We start from the raw sequence: 20,631 nt of genomic DNA, 5'->3' as shown, positions 1-20,631 counted from the left end.
GAGGACAAGTTCGTAGAGTTAGTTTTTTTTAACCTCTCTGTGGAATACAGGGATTGAACTCAGGGGTTAGGCTTTACCCCTCTGAGCCATCTTGCTAGCCTGAGCTCCAAAATCTTAGAAAGAGATTTGTAAGATCTCTTATTTATATTCTGTCCTTTTCTCTTGTTGCTTTTTTCCTTCATTTCTTTAATTTGCCTAAGGTTTTTTTTTTAAAACAGTATTATTATCAATTTCTAAATAGGAAATTTTCTTAGTAATTATTTTCAAGTCCCCAGTTTTCAAATTAACATGTACTCTCAAAGATTTAGTTAAAATTAAAAAAATTTGGGTGGTGGTGGTGCACAGCTTTAATCCCAGCACTCTGGAGGCAGAGGCGGATCTCTGTGATTTTGAGACCAGCTTGATCTCAAGAGCGAGTTCCAGGACAGGCTCCAAAGCTACAGAGAAACCCTGTCTCGAAAAACAAAACGAATCAAAGTGATATTAATGCAACGTTAACAATTACAGGTACCAGGAGGCAATCCAGAAGTGGGACGAAGCACTGCAGCTGACCCCAGATGATGCCACCCTTTATGAGATGAAATCACAGGTACCAACCAAAAGGAATTTGATTTTTCTATATAATTAGGCTGTGTTTGTTTGGTGAGCAGTGCTAAACAAATATGTCTGCTCTCATTTCTCTCAATACAATTTATTTTTAAAAATATTTAAAATGTTGTATTGTATATAAAGTTAGAAATGCATTTGCTTTTGCAATGAGGTCAACTGTTATTTCAACCTAGCTTTGAGAAGATATAACATGGATAAAATTATTAGTACATTTTTAAAATAGATGACAAGTTTCTACTTGGGTTGTAAATTAATTGTCTACCAGTAGCTAATTTTTCTTCAAAATGAGGATGCATTGTATTTGGAATATGTGTATATATATATATATATATATATATATATATATATATATATGCACACATACAGGTATACATGTGTGTATGTGTGTGTATGTATATGCACACACATACCTATATATGTATTTGAATGTATGCATCTGCTGCTCCAGCATACCTAGAGCTACTCCTAGTGGAGTGTGTACTAGTCACTCAGTGAAGATGTTTGAGGAAACCCAGACCTAAGCCTGACCAATGGAGAAGCAGAGGTTGAAACTGCCTTTCATATACAAATTGCCCATCTAATGTCACTTGATTATCAATGATTTCTAATGAAACAGATCTTTTTTGGGGCATTCATTTCAGATTTATCAGATGCTTTGTATAAATCAAATGTGAGAGCATATCAGATCCCGGTAACAAGACTATGGGAAGGAGTTCCTTGTCAATTCTTATTCCTAACAAACAGGATCAAACTCTCACTATTGCAGATACTGGAATTAGAATGACCAGTGTTGACTTGATCAGCTACTTTGGTAAGGTTGCCAAAAGTACATTTGTGAAAGCCTTTATGGGTGCTTTGCAGGCTGGTGCAGATACTTTTGTGATTGGCCAGTTTGGTTTTGGTTTTTACTGTGTATTTCATTGCTCAGAAAGTGATTATGGTCACCAAGCATGTAATGGTGAGCAGCATGCCTGGGAATCTTTAGCAGAGGGATCATTCACAGTATGGCCTTGGTGAAACATCTTCAAAAGCTTAGAGAACTGGTTTAGAACTGCGGCAGCTGATAAGGGCTGTGTCCAACAGCTGGAGGGATTGGACCAAAGGAGTTTAGCGTCGGTCACAGGGGACTTGTGAGCCTTGGAGCAAAGACTAGCCTATCTCTGAAAGAAGACCAAACTGAGTTCTCAGAGGAAAGAGTAATAAAAGAGATTATGAAGAAGCATTCTCAGTTTATTGACTAGCCTGTTGCTCTCTTTGTGGAAGAGTTTGGTGAAGAAGTCAGTGATTATAAGGCTGAAGACAAGGAAGAAAAGAAGCCTGGTGACAAACCTTCCTTAAATAGAAGCTGTTCATGCAGGAGAAGGGGGAGGAGGGAGTGGAGAGGGAGTGGGAGTGAGGAGGAGGGAGGGGACAGAGAATAGTGACTAGAAGAAGATTAAGGAAAGGTGCATCGATCAAGAAGCACTCAACCAAGCAAATCCTATTTGGACCAGAAATCCTGATGACATTATTAATGAGGGGCATGGAAAGGTTTATAAGAGCTTGACTAGTGATTGGGATGCACACTTGGCAGTGAAGCACTTTTCTGTTGAAGGACTTTTGGAATTCTAAGTGCTGATTTTTTTCCTGAGACATGTTTCTTTTGATCTATTTGAAAACGGGGGAAAAAGATTAACATTAAATTGTATATATGCTATTTCCTTCATGTCTACCTATAAAGAGTTAATTCCAGAGTATCTGATTGCCATTACAGGACTGGCAGACTCTAAATAGGGAGATATTACAACTGTGGTAAGTTGTAGCAAAGCAAAACTTAATGTTGTAAAAAGGAATTGCTCAAAAATTGCTTAGAATTGCTCAGTGACCTGGCAGAAGATAAAACTTTAATAAACAGTTCTTGAAAAAATATAACTTAGAAATCATTGAAGACTCAAAATTGCAAGAGCCTTTCAGAACTGTTACAGTGCTCCACATCTGCCCTGGGGGTGAGGTCATTTTCCTAGGACGGCTGTAGTACCAGCATAAAGGAAAACTAGAAACGTTTCTGTTTCGGCACAGGTGAGACCAAGTACTTTGTAGCTACTTGGCCTTGGTGAAAGTCTCCAAAAGCTTAGAGAACTGATTTAGAACTGTGCCAGCTGATAAAACCCATTGATAAGGGCTGTGTCCAACAGCTGAAGGGATTGGAGCAGGGGAGTTTTAGTGTCAGTCACCAAAGAGGGAGGGAGTGGAACTTCCAGAAGAAGAAGAAGAGGGAAAGAAAGAAAAAAATAGATAAAAGAGGAGGAAAAGACAAAATTTCTACTAAATTATGGAAAGACATTTTGGAGATAAAGGTGGAAAAGGCAGTCATATCAGACCTACTGGTAACTTCCCAGGCTGTATGTCACAACCACATAGGAGTGGACAGCAAACATGAAAGAGGACAGCCTTAAGAGACAGATCAACAGTGAGTGACACGGCAGCAATATCACCTATGGGTGCACCCTGACCACTCCATTTCTGAAAAGCAGAAGGTGGAGGCTGACAGGAATGACCCATCTCCAAGTGTCTGGTCATCTTGCTGCACAAAACTGTACTTCTGGCTTCTGCTTTCAGTCTGGAAAATCCCCAGACACATGCTAACAGGATTCGGAGGATGAACAAACTCAGTCTAAGATGGTCCTGCTGCTGTAACTGAAGAGATGTCACCCTGGGAGCAGATAAGGAGGGCAGCTTCATCAGAAGAAGCATGTAGCTACATCTTCAATGCTCACCTTCTTTTCTTCTGTTTTATAGGAGTGTTTGGTTTACTTTTGTTAATATTTAAAATATCATTGTGGCATGATAACTCGGGAAGATAAGGTTTTTTCTCCTTGGGTATTAAAGGTTTCTCCTTGGCCTATTTGAACAGGTTAGTGGAACATTTGTTGTAGGAAGTAGGATAACCTGTTCCGTGGTTGATAGCAAGCTGAATTCCTAGACTGAATCTCGCCACTGAAGTGTTCTGAGATATTTATCTTGATGTTTAAAAGAAAAAAAAATGTTAAAATGCATTGAGTTCATCTTCTTGGATCCCCTTTTCAACGTTTCCATCCCCTCTAGTTATTTCTGCATGTACTAATCTTACATAATTCAGTATGTAAGCTAAATCAACTTGATAGGAAGAATTCCCCACAGGGCTTGTTGCCCAAAAGAAGTACTGAAGAACAAGACATTTAACCTCTCTAGGTCTCATTAAGCCAACCCAACAGCAACTAAGTAAGGCTTATGAGTGGAAGTAGAGGTCCCAAGTCACATCTGCCTAAGAGGTAAATACAGATGAAATGAAAAGAAACTAAATTGCATAGATCTGGGCAAAAAGGCTGGGAAAGGTGTGATTACCAGTTAAGAAACTGGCATTTGTATTAAATATGCATTTCTAGTACTTAGTGGCGACCCTCTGTATAGAGAGCCTCCGAGCACCTGAACTAGTTATCTAAGGAATACTGACTGTCTCAGACAGCTGGGTGTGGTGGCACATGCTGCCATCCCAGCACTCTGGGAGACTAAGGCAAGGAGAGTCAGGAGTTCCAGGAGCTTGAGCTCCATAGGGAAACTCTCAAAATTAAAGCAGCAAAACAGCCTCTAAAAAGTGATTGCAGTTCAGCCTTGATGTATATTAACAAGTATTTTTAACACATAATACTCTGAAATGAAAGTCACATGCTTTAATAGCTTTATTTTATTGAGGAAGAACACAAATTAGTTCCACTGAAGCAGGTTCCTTAAAGCCCTTCATTTGAAAGCTTTCACATTCAGGGCTAAAATACGTGCAGGTTAGGGGAAGATTCGTGGGAACTATACGAAAAGTTTAATTTAGAACCTAAAAATGGTGTTCGTGTCAAGAATGTTCCAAAATGTTCATGGACTCAAAGGGTACAAATGAAGTACAACTGTTTCCCATGGGCGTTTGGATCTCTAGTTCTGTGAATTTTCTGATATGTGTGGCTGGCTTAAAAAGCCGAGTTGTGAGGCCTGCAGGGTGTTTAATTCTCACAGCAGGTAAACTGTTATTGTTGAATGACTGGTTGAACAAATTCATTTATCTAGGTTTAACAGCAAGACTTGTGTGTTTCCTAAAAATTACATTGTCCTAGAGTAACTGTAGTGAAGCTGGCCTTCAGACAGCCTTGAGCTGCTGTGGCCGGAGCACAACCACTGGTTTCGATCAGATGGACATAGAGACACTTTATATTTTCACTTATTTGGGGAGTAAAAAAAGGTCTAGAATTTCTGATACTGAATGTAAATTAGGGGATAAAATCCATGGAAATGCTGTATGCCGGATTAAAATAGATTTTGTAAAGGAAAATCATTGCTTGCATATAAATTACCTACCAGTAGTTTGTTAGTTTATACTGCATAAGCTCATGACGGGTTTTGTTTCTTCTTCTTTTTGGCACATAGGTCCTGATGTCCCTTCATGAAATGTTTCCAGCAGTACATGCAGCCGAAATGGCTGTCAAACGTAACCCACACTCATGGGAGTCTTGGCAGACTTTAGGTCGTGCTCAGCTTGGATTAGGAGAGATAGTCCTGGTAAAGAAATTTAATTGTTATAATGCTCAAATTTAATTATATTTTGATTTTTAGAATAAGTTTCTTCTATATGCATGTTGTATATTGAGTATACCGTTTACTGCCTCATCTTGTGTTACTGTATTCTCTCTATCCCCTTTTTTCTCAATTATCTGACCCTGTTAGTCCACATTGTTCCTCTACATAAATTTGCTCTTATTTCCATTTAATATATACATAGATTGTTTTGTGTGATTTTATAAAATCTAGGACCAATAGGTGACAGAAAATACCTATTTGTCTTTCTGAGACTAACTTAATGTCCTGAATATGACTGTCTCTAGTCACATTCATCTTCCTAAAAACAATATAACTTCATTCTTTATAGCTAAAAAATGCATTGTTTATCTATACCCACCACAATTCATTTCTCGTTGTTGTATACCTGGGCTGTTTCCTACTTAGCTCTTGTGAAAATTGTGCATAAATATCAATGTGTAAATATCTCTGTGATGTGTCTATTTGGTGTCCTTTGAGTAAATACCCAGGAGTGCTGTAGTGGGATCAAAACTGGGCCAAATAATAGATCAGTTTCTAATTTGTTTTCCCCCCTAAAATCCCTGTATGCTTTTCATGAAAGATTCTCACTGGGTTTTGATTTGTGTTCTCTGATAGCTAATGAGGCTGAACGTTCTTTCATGTTTATATTGGCCATTTATATTTCATCTTTTTCTAATTTGACATTTTAAAAATTAATTGTGATGGGCTGGAGAGATGGCTCAGCCGTTAAAAGCACTGACTGCTCTTCCAAAGGCCCTGAGTTCAATTCCCAGCAACCATATGGTGGCTCACAACCACCTATAATGAGATCTGGTGCCCTCTTCTGGCCTACAGGCAGGATACTTGACTGACTGACTGAATGAATGAATAATAAATAAATAAATAAATAAATAAATCTTTTTTTAAAAAAATTAATTGTGATTACATCATTTTCCTTTTTTCTTTCTTTCCTCCAACCCTTCCTATATCCATCCACTTGCTCCTTCTCAAATTGATGATCTCTTCTTTTTTGTTGTTGTATCTCTGTGTGTATGTGTGCTTATTATATGTGAATTCACAAGTACATAAATATAATCTGCTCAGTCCGTTTAGTGTTAATTGCATGATGTCATTTTAAGGCTGACCAGTTGGTATCAGATAGCCAGTTAGGGTGTTCATTTCTGGGGATGACTATGCCTCCCTCTTTCAGGATTTCTTATTCGCCTGTAGTTCTTTTTCTAGTGGTGGAGCCCTGTGAGAATGACCTCTTCCATGTTACCATGTCTATTGGTGTTGTACTTGGTCTTGTTTAGGCATCCATATTGTTGAGTTACGATGGATGAAGCTTTTCTATCTTTTCTAGGAAATACAGTCTCACAGCATATTTCCTAGTTTTATGACCTGTAGTCTTTTATTCCTTTCTTCTTGCTGGCCCTGGGCCTTAGTTTCAGACGTTGTGTTGTGGCTATGTACTGGGGCCGGGAACCTCAACTTTTGACCAGTTGTAGCTTTCTGTAATGGTCTCCCTCTGTTGCAGAGAAGTTTCTTTGATGAATGGTGAGAACTACACTTATCTGTGGGCATAAGAATAAGCATTTAAAGTGCAGTTATAAACTGTGTTGATTTATTAAAGTAGTAGTAGTAGAGTCTCCTCTAAGATCCATGACTCATCAGCCCCAGGAAGTTGGCTAGGTTTCCAGTTCCAGGCACCTCTTCCTTGCTGTTGAGCTGGCCTTAAATCCTATTAGGTAACTATTGGTTACCACCAAGATATGAGGTGTGCCCCTAGGGTGCAGTATTTTGCCACAATGGCCCTTGTTCTTGTTCAGAGGCATCACACTACATAGGACTTTTGGTTGCTTCCCTTCCTTAGCAAGTTATTTAGTGCCTTGTGGTGCTATGAAAGCTTATCTTCATGGAGCAGACTTTTGAGTCAGTTTAGCTCAGATCTTGAGTCCTGTATCTGAAGTGTATGATTTCTCAGCAATAGCGACTTAACATTACACCTCTGAGGGACAACCAGAGGCAACATCAATAGCCTATAATGTCTTAGGAGTCTCTAGGATTACCCTGACCAACACTGTGACTGGGTTGCTCATGCCCGGTACTGGAATTTCTTTTACAGTCTGTGACTCTTGTGGGGAGCATTATTAGTCTGAGCAGCATAATATTGTTTAAGCCATATATGTATGTGTGTGTTTTGTTGTTGATTTCATATATTGCAGCTTTTTGGAGCTTATTAGTCTTCACAGTTTTTTGTTTGTTTGTTTGTTTGTTTGAGATTGACTATTTTGTCCAGGCTAGCCTTGACCTCCTTAGTGCAAATCATCCTCCTGTTTTAGTTTCCTGAGTGAGCGAGGACTCGGGCACCTGTCTCTATAGTTATCTTGCGGAGTCTTTCTATAAGTAGATAATGTCACCTGCAAATGGGTTAATTTTACCTCTTCCTTTTCATTTTGATGATTTATATATACATATTTTTAATTCTCTGGCTTAATTTAAAGTTCTGTTTTGAACATAAATGGGAAGGGCATGCCAGCTTGTCTAATACCAAATGATCATCCCTGAAAACATACATGCAAGTAACATTATATAGACTGAGGAGGTTATATTTAGGAATATATACATATATATATACATACATATATATATATATGTATAACAATGAAAAAAGCACTGTTGAATTTTAAAGAGTAAGAAAGAGCATATGAAAGCATTTGGAGGGAGGACAGGGAAGGGAGAAATGATGTAATTATATTATAATCTCTAAAATAAATTTAAAAAAGAGAAATGGAAAGACTGGCCTCGTTCTGATCTTGCAGGAAATCACTCAGTTTTTCATTGTTGAATGTGATGTTGGTTTTGGGTGTTCTATTGCATGGCTTTTATTTTCATGTATTCCTAGATTGTTGACTTTTTAATCACAAAAAGACACTGAATTTTGTCATATTGTTTTTCTTCACCTATTGGGACAAATGCTGTGATTTTTATTTTTTATGTGTGTTGTTTGTTATACCAGTTGTCCATGTTGAACTGTGTGATCCACCTCTGAGGGATAAACCTTATGTGATCACAGTATAAGATTCTGCTAAGGTGCTCAAGCCCTTAGTACCAGTGCCTCTAATTTTAGCCCATTGGTGTTTTCTCAGTCTTTCCCTCTCACATCTGTATTTTTCTCTACCATAATCATCTGGACAGATGGCCTGTCTTTTGTGCTAAAATTAACTATAGTAGTATGCTAGAGTAGACATGTATGGATGCATATATACCTATACTCACTTGTATGTATGTAATTGTAGCTAACATGGTGATTTTTAGAAATAAGACAAATGAAAAAATTCTTTTTCCTCCAGGCAATTCGAAGTTTTCAAGTAGCCCTCCACATATATCCAATGAACCCAGAAATATGGAAGGAGGACCTTTCCTGGGCAAGAAAACTCCAGGAACAGCAGAAAGTAGCTCGGAGGATTGAAAAAAAAGAAATTGCACCCGAAGGAACAGACATCTCCCCAGAGCCAATCCCTGACTATGACTTTGAAAGCGACGAGATTGTTGCTGTTTGTGCAGCTGTCGCAGAGAAACAGAAGTTGGTGTCTGCAAATAAAACCATGGTTATCGTGTCAGCTTCTGGAACTGTGGAGATAGTCAATGAGAAGGAAGAGGGCGCCTCCACCCCAGATGGCGCTGTCTTTATCAAAGCCCGATGAAGCATACGTGGTGAAAAGATGTTTGAATCTAGGTTTTTTTTTTGTTTGGTTTTGGTTGCTACTTAATGCTTAGATGACATTCGATATCCACCTTGGAGGAGGAGGGCAAAACTTGAATTTTTCAGATGAAGCATATAAAAATCAAGTAGTGGAATTCTTTAGTGATTGGACAAGCAAATTATACTTAAGGTTCACATCTTAAGTGAAATGTGTTTTGACTGTTGAGCATTGATTGGACTGTTGGGAGAGGGCATTTGAAGATACAATTTGGAAATTGTGTTCTTGAATAGAGATTGACTTGACAGGCAGTGTTATTACAATGTAGACTTGCAGACTTTTGTTCTATGATAAAGGAAGCGTGTGATTTCTCTCCCTCCTAGAAATCTGCCATTTGTCTCTTTTCCATTTTTCTTGCTGCACTAGTGCAAGCTTAAATATTTTTGACATTCATCTTGATTCAAAGTTATCATTTGGTTGTAATTTGATATATTTGGAAGTTTGCCTAAAAATGCATGCAGATGTGTGTATCCTGAACATTTCCTTGAATTTTTGTTCTAATTTGTGCTTATGTTTTGACTTTAAAGTTAGAAGGTGGTAACTGTTTTCTTCAGTACTTGCTAACTGTGAATACTGATGTCAGAGTGACCTTTCACTTCATTGTCAAGGTCAAGTCATCTTTGTCACAAGTCATTCATTTGTACAGGTGAATGGCATTTGGAGATTGTCAGTAAATTCTACGCTTACATTATCCTGGTCAAAACAGAGTTTCTTTCCTTTTTTCCTTTTACGGGGGAGGGTGTAGCTAGGCCCCCAGCATGCTAGGCTAGTACCTCTGTTGCTGAGCAAAATCCTCCTATTTCTTTTCTGATTTTTACAAGTATGCAGAGCCCAGCAAACAAATAGTAAGACAAGTCTTCCTTTTTAACTCAGGCTAGCCTCAAGACTGCCTTGGCATTCGGAACTACTGGGAATACAGGCGGGGGCTGCCACAGCTGACGAGTATTTCTCGCTTGTAACTTTGCAGTGGACAGTTTATAAATGTCTTTCCAAAGATGCTTTTGTGGAAGTAGTCAATGAAATGAAAAAATTGTTACAGTTTCACATCAGTATAAAATAGCAGTCAAAATCTTTAAAGTAAAAAGGCATTGATATTATTAGGGTGTCAGTATATGACTGACAAGCAGGGAACTGGAATGTGATTGGTAGTGTAAACCCACGTGTGGAGCAGTAAGGAAGCAGATGCCTCTCATCCCAGTCCTGTCGAAGGCAAGGCAGAGGACTCGTGAACTCACGGCCAGCCGGGGAGACACATAGTAAGACCTTGCCTCAGAACAAAATAAAAACAGTGGAAAATAAAGCAACCAAAGAAAAAAAGCTTATTAAAATCCTCATTCACAGTTACAAACCAATACTATTATTACCGTGGGTGACTGTTTCTATTATGTATATTGTAGTACAAACAAAACATATGCAACTGTCAGGTGCTGTTCTTCCTGATACTCACGAAGATATAATTGATGTAATTTTTTTCCATTAGAGATGAAAGTTATTTCTGTTGTGTTATGAAATCTTAACAAAACCAGTTGGAACATGTAATTATGGGCAGCATTTTTGCGAGGATGATATGTTTTAGAAGGTATTTTAGGGGAATGTTCATGTTTTTTTTCTTTCCGGTTGGAGAAATCAGCAGTTGCTTTAAATAGTGTTATATCCCCCTAAATTCTATCTATCATCCAGAAATAAGCCCTGGATGGAGAGGTCAGCTTTAGAATGAGTGAAAAAAAGTACTTTGTTAAATAGCAAGGGATATTCTCAGGGGACAGATGGCTAGAGAGGTGAGTACAGTTGCTACGTTACATATGGATATCTGTCTATTGTGTAACTTGTGAAAGAATAGCCTTTCCCTTGTGTCTTGGAGATTTTCCTCTTGGATTTTGAGAATTAGGTAGATTTTATTTTTCTGTGTGTAAAAGTATACATGAAACATCTGTATGGTTCCCCACGTGCACTGCTTAGTCAATGCTAGCCATTTCTAGGAAGAACTTGTCTTAGTTTGGGAATACTTCCTCTCATTTCCTTCTGATTTTAGGAAAGATTTTTTCATAACCTTTTATCTGAATGAAGTCACGGCTTGTGATACTGAAAGGCAGTTGTCAGTTACAGATTGCTCTCGGCATGGAGTCTGTGCCTCAACCTCAAAATAGGCGAGACTGTACGTGGCCTGCGTGCTGCTTCCAGACCGCTAAACCTGTTGTCTCAACTGTTTCGGTGTTAGTGGGTCATGCTAGTCTCTTTATTACTCAGATCTAAGATGCAAAATAGACAAGATGAGGAGAAAAAGGAAGACTTAGTTATGGAGAAAGGCTCATTTTTTTCCAGACCACCAAAGGTACTTTAGCTAACACTTCCTTGCAGGAAGAGAAAACTGCATTGGTTATTTTGCTGGGATGTGAGTAATGGTATGTAAAAGTTCACTGAGCTTGTTAATTAGAATAATGTATTCTTATGAACCTGGAGAAAAATGACACTCATGATAATGATATAATTATGTTTAATTATCTTAAGCAGCAGTATTAGTGTTAAAATTATATCGAATATGATTTGTATGGTTCTAGTTTCAAAATTGTACGGTATAGATACTTGTTAGAGAATGAGAATAGAGACCATACCTGAAAACTTGAGACTCCTGTTAATCTCTAGAATGCAGGCGCCTGGGTGATAAAGTGTTGTATTTTAAATTAAGTTGTGCGGGAGGCATTTCATAACTCCTATCTACTAAGCTGGGGCCCATGGACAACACAGGATGGTGACAGTGTAAGCACGCAAGTATTCTAGATTGCTCTTGTTGTTTGGCTAAAGCTACTGAGTTAGAAGGGATTGTCTTAGAAAACCGATACTTCCACAATTGTAGCAGGACCGCGCAGCCCCGTCAGTTTGCATATTATGCTTCACGCAGTGACTCACAGGCTGGCTCCCCTTTCCTGCAGTAAGGGAATTATTAATCAGCTCTTTAATTCCCTTCTGTGGGAAACCTTTCAAAACCCGCTTGGTGACAGACACTCTAGGCTGCGTCTGGATGAGTTAGGAGTGAACACAAGAACCATCATCATCATCGTCTTCAGTGTGTGTGTTAGAATGTGATTTTCTGAGATGACTTTAACCCAACAAAGGTGTCGCTGATTGGTGCCATGTTAGCATACAGAAACTCTTTTCAACCAGTAAGAAAGCATGACGGTTTGTGAATGGCCTCTCGACCTATGGAAGTTAAAATGAAATGAAGGAGATCATATCTGAAGTCACGGACCTTAGCCACGTGCAGTTGAGTTGGGCCACTACGAAAGCAAGAGCCACAGTGACCCTGCAGCCAGTGCACAGTGCCTTCTTGAGTGTTATGTGTGAGCTACCAGTGTTGTACTTGGAGAGCCGTGGAAAGCTGATAAATGGGCAGTTTCTTGGGAAATCCTGATCCCCTCACACCTTCCAAGGAGAGGAAGGAGCATGGGAAACAGGGCTGGACACACTGGTCCCTTTCTCCCTTTTCTCTGCGTTGGTCAAGCCTCCTTTCAGCTACATTGTGAATTTTGCAGGAAAGGGGAAGCCTTTGCTTCAGAGCTGCCCATAGCTCAGCGAGGCCTCTCTAGGTCTGGGTTCAGTATTACTCGGTCATTATATGCTGTCATTTGGTGTCATCTCTGTGTCCCCGACTTGTCTCTTGGGTCGTTAGGCTACAAGGGAGCACAGATCGTTTAGGACTCCCTTAAGCCCTAACAAAGATTTGAATTTATTTCAAATTAAGTATGAAATTTAGCAGAAGCAAAATGTCAAAGTCCTAATTTTTTTAAGTTGTGGAGATTTTATTGAAAATGAATAATGTCTGTTACAAGGCACCAGGAAATTTTGCTTATACTATTTTAAAGTCTGCTGCCTGGGAATAGTAGTAAACCACAAAGCTGAAGGAAGGAACGTGGGGTGAATTATATCCTCACCCACTTCCGTCGGTTTTCTTACATGACGATCATTCAGACAGAGGAAAAGGCAGCCGCTATAAGTTTGCAGTTTGAAAAGTTCTTGACAAACGTGTGAATATCTGCTTATCTCTGCCCGTCACTGTGAGTAGTTTGTGCCCACCCAAAAGGTCTCTACAAATCAGAAGTGTCTAGTTCACCTCTTCTCCCCCCGTACCCTGCTCTATTCAGTGACCTATCTGCTTTCTGTGACTATAAATTAGATTTTTCTTTCGTGAAATTATAAATGAATAGATCATGCAGTATGTACTCTCATGTCTGGCATATTTTGATTAGAACAGTGTATTTTGTTCTTCCATGCTCAGATTGATCCCTGATTTTTACATGTCAGCAATGTTTTCTGTTCTGTTCTGTTCCTCTACTATTCTCTTTTAGGAATATACCACAGTTTGTTTAACTGCTGGTGAGGATGAACACTTAGGTTGTTTCAAGTTTTGCTTTATGAATAAAGCTGCTTTGTACAAGTGACACATTCCGTTTATGGCCATATGCATTACTTTCTTTTGGGTAAATGCATAGGATAAAGGCTGATTCTTGCTGTGTGTGGAGCATAGTATATGAAGCCTTTAAGGATCTTCCAAACTATTTCCCCCAATTTCCCTTAGTTTGTATTTCCCAGCAGTTGCTGAAGAAGGTGTTTTCCCACACATTTGTCAATCTTGGTATTGTCCATTTTTATCAATCTCTTCAGGTTAGTGGATGTTTTTGTTCTAAGTATGTATTTCCCTGGCTGCCCGTCCTTCCTTCCTTCCTTCCTTCCTTCCTTCCTTCCTTCCTTCCGTCCTTCCTTCTCACTCCCTCCTTCCCTTCTTTTTTCTTTTTTTTTGCACTTGCTCTGTAGTTGACTGCTGTGTCCTTAAGGATGAACTTGAACGACCGCTCTCCCTCTTGCCACCTCCCAAATGTTGGGATTATAGGCATGCGACCACACCTGGTTTACACTGGTAAACACTCCCAGCTGGCCTGCATCCCAGTCTCTGGTGCTGTTTTTCATGGGCTTCCTTGACATTATCTTTTTTTTTGGGGGGGGGGAGTGTATGTTCCGATTTCGCCATTTTAAACTTTGGTTCCATTACTCAGTCTTGTAACTAACACTGGATAGAAGTCTTGATGAGTTGGTAATGTGAATGTTTTCTCTCCTGTGGTTCTCTTCAAACACTGTTCTGGGTGAAGGTCAGTGTGTATACAGGGTTTTTCTCAGCCCTTCTAAGTCACAAAGAATTTCTATATTTTCTGTTAGTTATTTTAGAGTTTTAGCTTTTGGGACTAGGTTTGTTCCTACTAAGTTCATTTTATATGTAATCTATGGTAGAAGCTGAGGCTCATTTGATGTCTGATTGTTAATGCTGCTCACTGAGAAACTGTCCTTTCCTACCTGATATGCCTGTCATCTCAGCACTTGGGAGCAGGGGCAAGATTGTGACATCCAGGCCAGCTGGAGCCACACAGCAGGAGCTGCCTCAAAAAATAAGCAAGGATGTATGTAAATAAATAAGTGAATAAAATAAAACTAAATTATCTCTTTTTATGATAAGTTACAGTTATTTTACAAATGTCAAATCAATTAAATTTCTTAAAATTTTGGTTGGGATCCTAGCTTTTAAAGGCTAAGCCATCTCTCCAGCTCAAATCAATTATATTTCTGGGCTAGACTTCTCTTACTCATGATGGCTTATCCATTTTAAGTACTGCTCAATTCAATTTGGTAATATTACAGTAAGGATTTTTGTGTCTGTTCATACAGGATTTTGGCTTATATTTTAATGTCTATGTTCAGTTTTCAAATAGGAATGATGCTGAGCCCCATACAAATGAGAAATATCTCTCCTACTTTTCTTCTCTTAATAGAGATCACACATGAAGTCACTTGGGCCTAGATTTTTCTTTAGGAGAAGATTTTTAATTACAAATTCAGTTTTAAAAATAGCTAGTATATGTATTATGTGATATTGCGTGATAATATTAAAGACTGAAAGAGCCTGTTTGCTGCTGTGTTGATATGTCTCACAGTTCTTTAGTACTTGAAAGTCTCCTTCCTCTCCCACTACTATTTTCATTTTTTAATTTTGAGGATAAATTATTATAACATAATCAACAATTCTTCCCTTTCCTCCCTCCAAATGCTCTCTTAACCCCTCCCCCCATTCTCCTTCAAATCCATGGCCTCTTTTCACTAATTGTATATATATGTACACACACACACACATACATGCATGCACGTGCGTGTGCGCGCACACACACATGCACATTCTTTAACATAACCTGTCCAGTCTGTGTAGTGTTACTTGTTTGTATGTTTTCAGGGCTGACCATTTGGCACTGGACAACCAATTGGTGTTCTCTTCCCTGGGAAGAACACTTCTGCTCCCAGCCTCAGTTGCCAGCAGTCCCTGTGTAGGATTGAGGCCTGTGGGCTTTTCTCTGTTCAGTTTGACATTGTCCACTGCTGTCACCCTTGCTCTGCTTGCATTTGGGCATTCATGTAGCTTCTGATGTTACTAGGAGACACAATCTCAGAACAAACTCCTTAATCTTCTGGTTCTTCCTTTTTAAAAATTTTATGTGCATTGGCGTTTTGCATATATGTTTGCGAGGGTGTCAATTCCCTGGAACTGGAGGTAGAGACAGTTGTGAGCTGCTAGGTGGGTGCTGGGAATTGAACCTAGGTCCTCTGGAAGAGCAGCCAGTGTTCTTAACAGCTGAGTACCATCTCTCCAGCCTGATCTTCTGGTTCTTAACAATCTTTCTGCCCCTTCTTCTGCAATGTTCCTTGAGCTTTAGGTACAGGAATGTTTTGTAGATGTAGCCATTGGGATTGGGCTCCACAACTCTGCATTTTGATTGGTTGTGGTTTTCTGTAGTGGTCCTCCATCTTTTACAAAGAGAAGTTTCCTTGATGAGGGGTGAAGACTACCCTTCTCTTTGGTTATAAGTCATTTAGGCTTTAGTTAAGGATTATGCTGGCTTAGTAAAGTGGTGGTTGAAGATGGTTCTAAGAGCCATGCCTTCGTGTTCCTGGGCAATTGACTAGGATTCCAGTGCCAGGCATGAGATCTCTTGTTGAGTGGGTCATAAGTTTAATTAGAGAGCTGTTGGTCCCTGCCAAGGTGTGTGTGCTGGTGCCGTATCCTTAGGGTTATCAGGGCCTGCTGGTCATTGCCGTGGTTTATAGGCGTAGCTGGGTAGGACTGTTGGTTGTCTCCCTCCTTTAGACGCCTCCATGGTGCCTTCTGGTGCCAGGACAGCTAGTCCTCAGGCCAGTCCCAGCTCAGGGGTCTCTTGGTCCTGTTTCCACAGTGCATAGTGTCTTCAGCAATAGGGACCACTTCCCTTCCACCTCTGGTCCCCCGTTACTTTAAAAAGGAATTAGTCATTTTTCTTTAGTATTTTTCACATTTTAGATTTTGATTATCTCATCCTACTTGATACTATTAGTTTTCTTCTGTGTTTGTATGGCTAATAAATGGGTTCTTAATTCTGGAGGCTGGTAAGATTCATTTTCTTAGCGGGGGTAGAGGAGGAGGTTTATAGCCTTGACTACTTCTACCGGAAGTTAAATATTACTAGCTATGACTTCTTAGTCTTATCAGCATTTATTGATTGCCTTTGTCTGGTGTGCTTTCCTTGTTGCAGGGATAAAAGACCTCCCAGAGAAACCTGAAGAAGGAAGGCATTGTTTGGGCTCATGATTTGAAGATCCAGTCCATCATGGAGTGGAAGGCAGGGTGGCAGCAGCACCAGGTAGCTAGCTGGTCATGTGGCATCTGCAGTCAGTAAGCAGAAAGAGCCAATGCGGATGCCCAGCTTGCTTCTCCTTTCTGTGCAGTCCAGGATCCAGCCTGTGGGATGGCTCATCCACATTCAGGGAGGGTGTTTCTTCTGGTAACATCTCATAGATATACCCGAAAGCCTGTGTCCTAGATGATTCCACATAGCAATAAGCTGACGAGCTTAGCCGTCCGATCTGGGTCATTCTTTCACATAATGATAGTGATCATTCTGTTTGTCTTTTAGTCCCAGAAAACTCTAAAGAGACACTCTGTGAGTCAACTGTATTTTCTTTCTCTGGGAAATAATTTATATAGTAAAGCCATTTAGGAGTAAAGACCTGACTCTTTTTCATTTAAAATTTAAAATTTGAAGTTAGCATACAAATTGATGGGTTTCATTATGGCGTTTTCATATATATATGCCACTATGCTTTCTTCTTATTCTTTGTTCCTTCTCATTGCCTCCTTTACTTCTCCCTTCCCTCCCCCAAACCATCCCCTTTTCTTTTTTCTTGTCACATAGAGTCCATTTTGTCCCACTTGACTTCCCTTAATGTATCTTCCTTCTCATAGTCCCTAGTTACATATTCCACACCTTGTACAGACAGACACCCCCAACTCTCTCTCTCTCATCTGCATATGAAATAAAAGTATTTGTCTTTCTGAATCTAGCTTACTCCCCTTAATGCAGTGGTCTCTGGTTCTGTCCATGTTCCCACACATGTCTTTCTTGACATTTAAAATAATAGGTTGGTTCCCTAGCGTTCTCCAGTGGTGACCAATGAACTGATTAGTTTTGTTGCATCTTATAAAGCCATGAATTAAGACATATTTTTTTTATGTATTTCAGTTCTTAAACCTGCTATGCAAGTTAATTTTCAAGGTGGTTGTATAAATTTTGCACTTCTGCCAACCATGTGGGAGATTTTCTAAAGTGTACTTGGTGTTCTCTAACTTATGTTCTTACTGTGTTTTAATTTGTTTTTTAGCACTTAAGACATTTTTGGGTTTTTTTTTTTCCTTTGCTGCAGGTAAGTCTAGCTTATGGTATATATATTTACTGTCTCCCTTGTAATTTATTATGATTTGGTTCATTCTAAAGTCAATATTTAGTGACTGTGTATATGATTGCTACATAGAGTTGAGTTAGACTATAGTATTTATCTTTCCATTCCTGGACCCCTCTTTGTTTTTCCTGGAGTCAGTAAGCATCTTGATTTTTGTTTTTGTTTTTTTTTCTATGTATATATTAGAAAAATACCCCAACTGTATGATGGATTTACAATTTTCCTTTTAGTAATGCGACATATCAAACAATCCACCTTAAAAAAAGTCTTAGAATGGCCTAGAGTTCTTCCCTGCTGACTTCACTGTGTTCCTGACCTGCTGCAGAGCAGCTCCCAAGTGCTTTCATCATTCATGGAATTTGAATTATTTTTTCTTTGTAATAGGTCCTGGTTTATTCTTCTCTGGAAAGAAAAGTAATAATTTACCTGTTGAGATTGTGAGTGAGTGTTGTCTAAGGCATTGGTAAGTTTGGTGTTCTCTTCTGTCCCCTTCATCCATGGTGGGGACTGGAGAGAATGGCAAGGCAAGGTACTGAATGAATGGATGGATGGCAGAGATGTTGACGCTGATCTGAGAACTGGGGAAACAGTTAATCTTCCCCTCTTCCTTTACCCCATGTGGTTCTAGTTTGGCTCTAAAGCACCAACTGTGGCCCATGGCAACTTCATGCGCAATGAGATTAATTCATTTGTCGTGTTGTAAAGCTTTGCTATCTAGTTCCTTTTCCCATGCACCTGGAAGGCAATCATGAGATCCTGACTTCAGAATCAGGCTCCGGTGTGGATGTGGAGTCAGGAGGCTGGAGACAGTGGGAGGATGGAGAAAGTATCGTTTGTTTTTGCTCTGAAACTAGTTTAGGTAGTTTATAGAAAATGTCTTGTATAGCATGGATTTTTCTAACTTCATATTCAAGACTAAAAAGTATAGCTAACAGTAAATATCAGAGTGCCTGGGTTTTACCATGGTCCTTCATGTTTTGTCTCCAAGAGGAAACCTGTAGAGAGGAATGTTTGGGAAAATAACACTGATTCCATGACACCGGTTGGTTGCCTTTCAGCAGCTCTAGCAGTTACATTTCTTTCTTGAACTTGACCTAGTTGGTTACATTTACCTGCTTGTTTATCGTGACTGGGACGAGATAGGATTCTATACCAGTCAGACAATCCACAAGTGCTCTACAGCAAGGAACACGAAGAACATATAGTCTTTACCATTGAACTATTAAATCTTATAAACCACGTGGAACAGATGACGGAAAAATGGCAGCCTTCTTTGGCTGTTCTTTAAAGCATATACTAGATTCAGCAATAAATTGTCCATCTGTCAAGTTCATTTGTTGGCTTTCAAATTCCATTCGGAGATAAAGCTTATAAGAGGTCCTCCCTGGTGTGCCTGGTGTCTTTATAATGGGCTTGTATGTGTGAGTGGAGATGTGTACACAGCGTGGAAATACAGACAAAGGCCATGTGAGGACACATGGAGAAAGAGAAGTCTCACGAGAAGCCAGCCCTGCCAGCACCTTTATCTTAAACTTAAAACCAATAGAACTCCGAGAAAATAAATTTCTGTTGGTTAAGCCATCTAGTCCGTGGCAGCTTTGGCAGATTATCATAGCCATATAAACCACTAAAAATGGGAAAAAATCTCCAATGGACATTTCTCTAAAATATAAAGTTAGTCAGTAACTATATGTATGTACTTTCACAATATCATTCATTAAGGACATGTGATGTGGGAGTGATTTCTTATTAATAAAGAAACTGCCTAGACCCATTTGATAGGCCAACCCTTAGGTAGGCGGAGTAAACAGAACGGAATGCTGGGAGAAAGAAGCTGAGTCAGGGAGTCGCCATGTTTCTCCCACTCCAGACAGACGCAGGTTAAGATCATTCCTGGTAAGCCAGCTCTTGGGCTACACAGATTAATAGAAATGGGTTAGATCAATATGTAAAAGCTAGCCAATAAGAAACTAAAACTAATGGGTCAGGCAATGTTTAAAAGAATACAGTTTCCGTGTAATTATTTCGGGTAAAGCTAGCCGGGTGGCGGGACACAGCCCGCCGCTCCGTACTTCAACAGAGTGGTACCCAACGTGCTAATGAACTCCACGTAAAACCTGAGAGGGCTTAAAAAGGAGAGAGAGAGAATTTAAGACAGCTTTTTGCTGTTTGTGGGTTGCATGCCACAAAGAAATTGTCCTGACTCAGCAGCAGGAAAAAACTGGCTGTTTTAAAATGCCGGTTTTCTGGGCTGTGCCGCCATTGCGATCTCTGTCTGGATCCTGCGGGAGACAGAGGTTTTAAATGGAGCATTTGGAATAATGTGCTACGGCTTGCTTGATGGCAATGTGGACTGCTGTGTGCCTGAAACTGTGTGTGGCTCAGAGGCACCAAATGGCTCTGAGGCAGGAGCAGCTTGGCTCAGCTCTGCCATGCTGAACTGTGCTGGTCTCAGGCAGGAACTACCGTAATTACCATAAAAACAGCGCATTTAAGGTTTCAACTGGGCAGGACACAGGCGGTACCGTATTACCTGTACATGGTGCAACTTAAGTTTTTAAGAACTGCTTAACATTTTAATAAATGCTCCTGGATAGTAAAAAAATGTTACAGATTCACAATAAAACAGATTCAGACATAAAAGACCACACTGTTGGATGAATGTACATAGGCTTGAGAGAGAGAAGAAAAAAAAATATAGAGAATAAAGTTAATGGTTTAAAAAAAAAAGGTAAAGTCTTTAAAGAGACAGAGTACAGATAGTTAAGAGATTAAAAGAAGAAAAATAAGCCACGTAAAAATGGAAAATTCACAGAGAGTCTGGATTATGTACATTGTGTTTTCTTTAAAATTTTTGACTGTGAAGGAGCTAAGT

General features: G+C 39.5%; 1 protein-coding gene across 1 annotated transcript in view; it reads left to right on the top strand.

Moving 5' to 3' along the window:
• Nucleotides 1-9,654, top strand: part of Ttc33 (tetratricopeptide repeat domain 33) — a 40,318-nt gene extending 30,664 nt beyond the window's left edge. The window contains exons 3-5 of the mRNA XM_041631208.1: nt 508-589; nt 5,038-5,169; nt 8,541-9,654. Coding sequence (XP_041487142.1) covers nt 508-589; nt 5,038-5,169; nt 8,541-8,894 — 568 coding nt within the window. The 3' untranslated portion in view covers nt 8,895-9,654. The remainder of the gene's footprint in view (nt 1-507; nt 590-5,037; nt 5,170-8,540) is intronic.
• Nucleotides 9,655-20,631: the final 10,977 nt, after the last annotated feature.

This window comes from Microtus oregoni, unplaced genomic scaffold (assembly GCF_018167655.1).
Source record: "Microtus oregoni isolate MIOR12 unplaced genomic scaffold, Mior012 000036F_ref0000092, whole genome shotgun sequence".
NCBI lineage: Eukaryota > Metazoa > Chordata > Mammalia > Rodentia > Cricetidae > Microtus > Microtus oregoni.
Note: the sequence above shows the minus strand (reverse complement) of the source record. Positions and strands in the feature narration are given on the sequence as shown.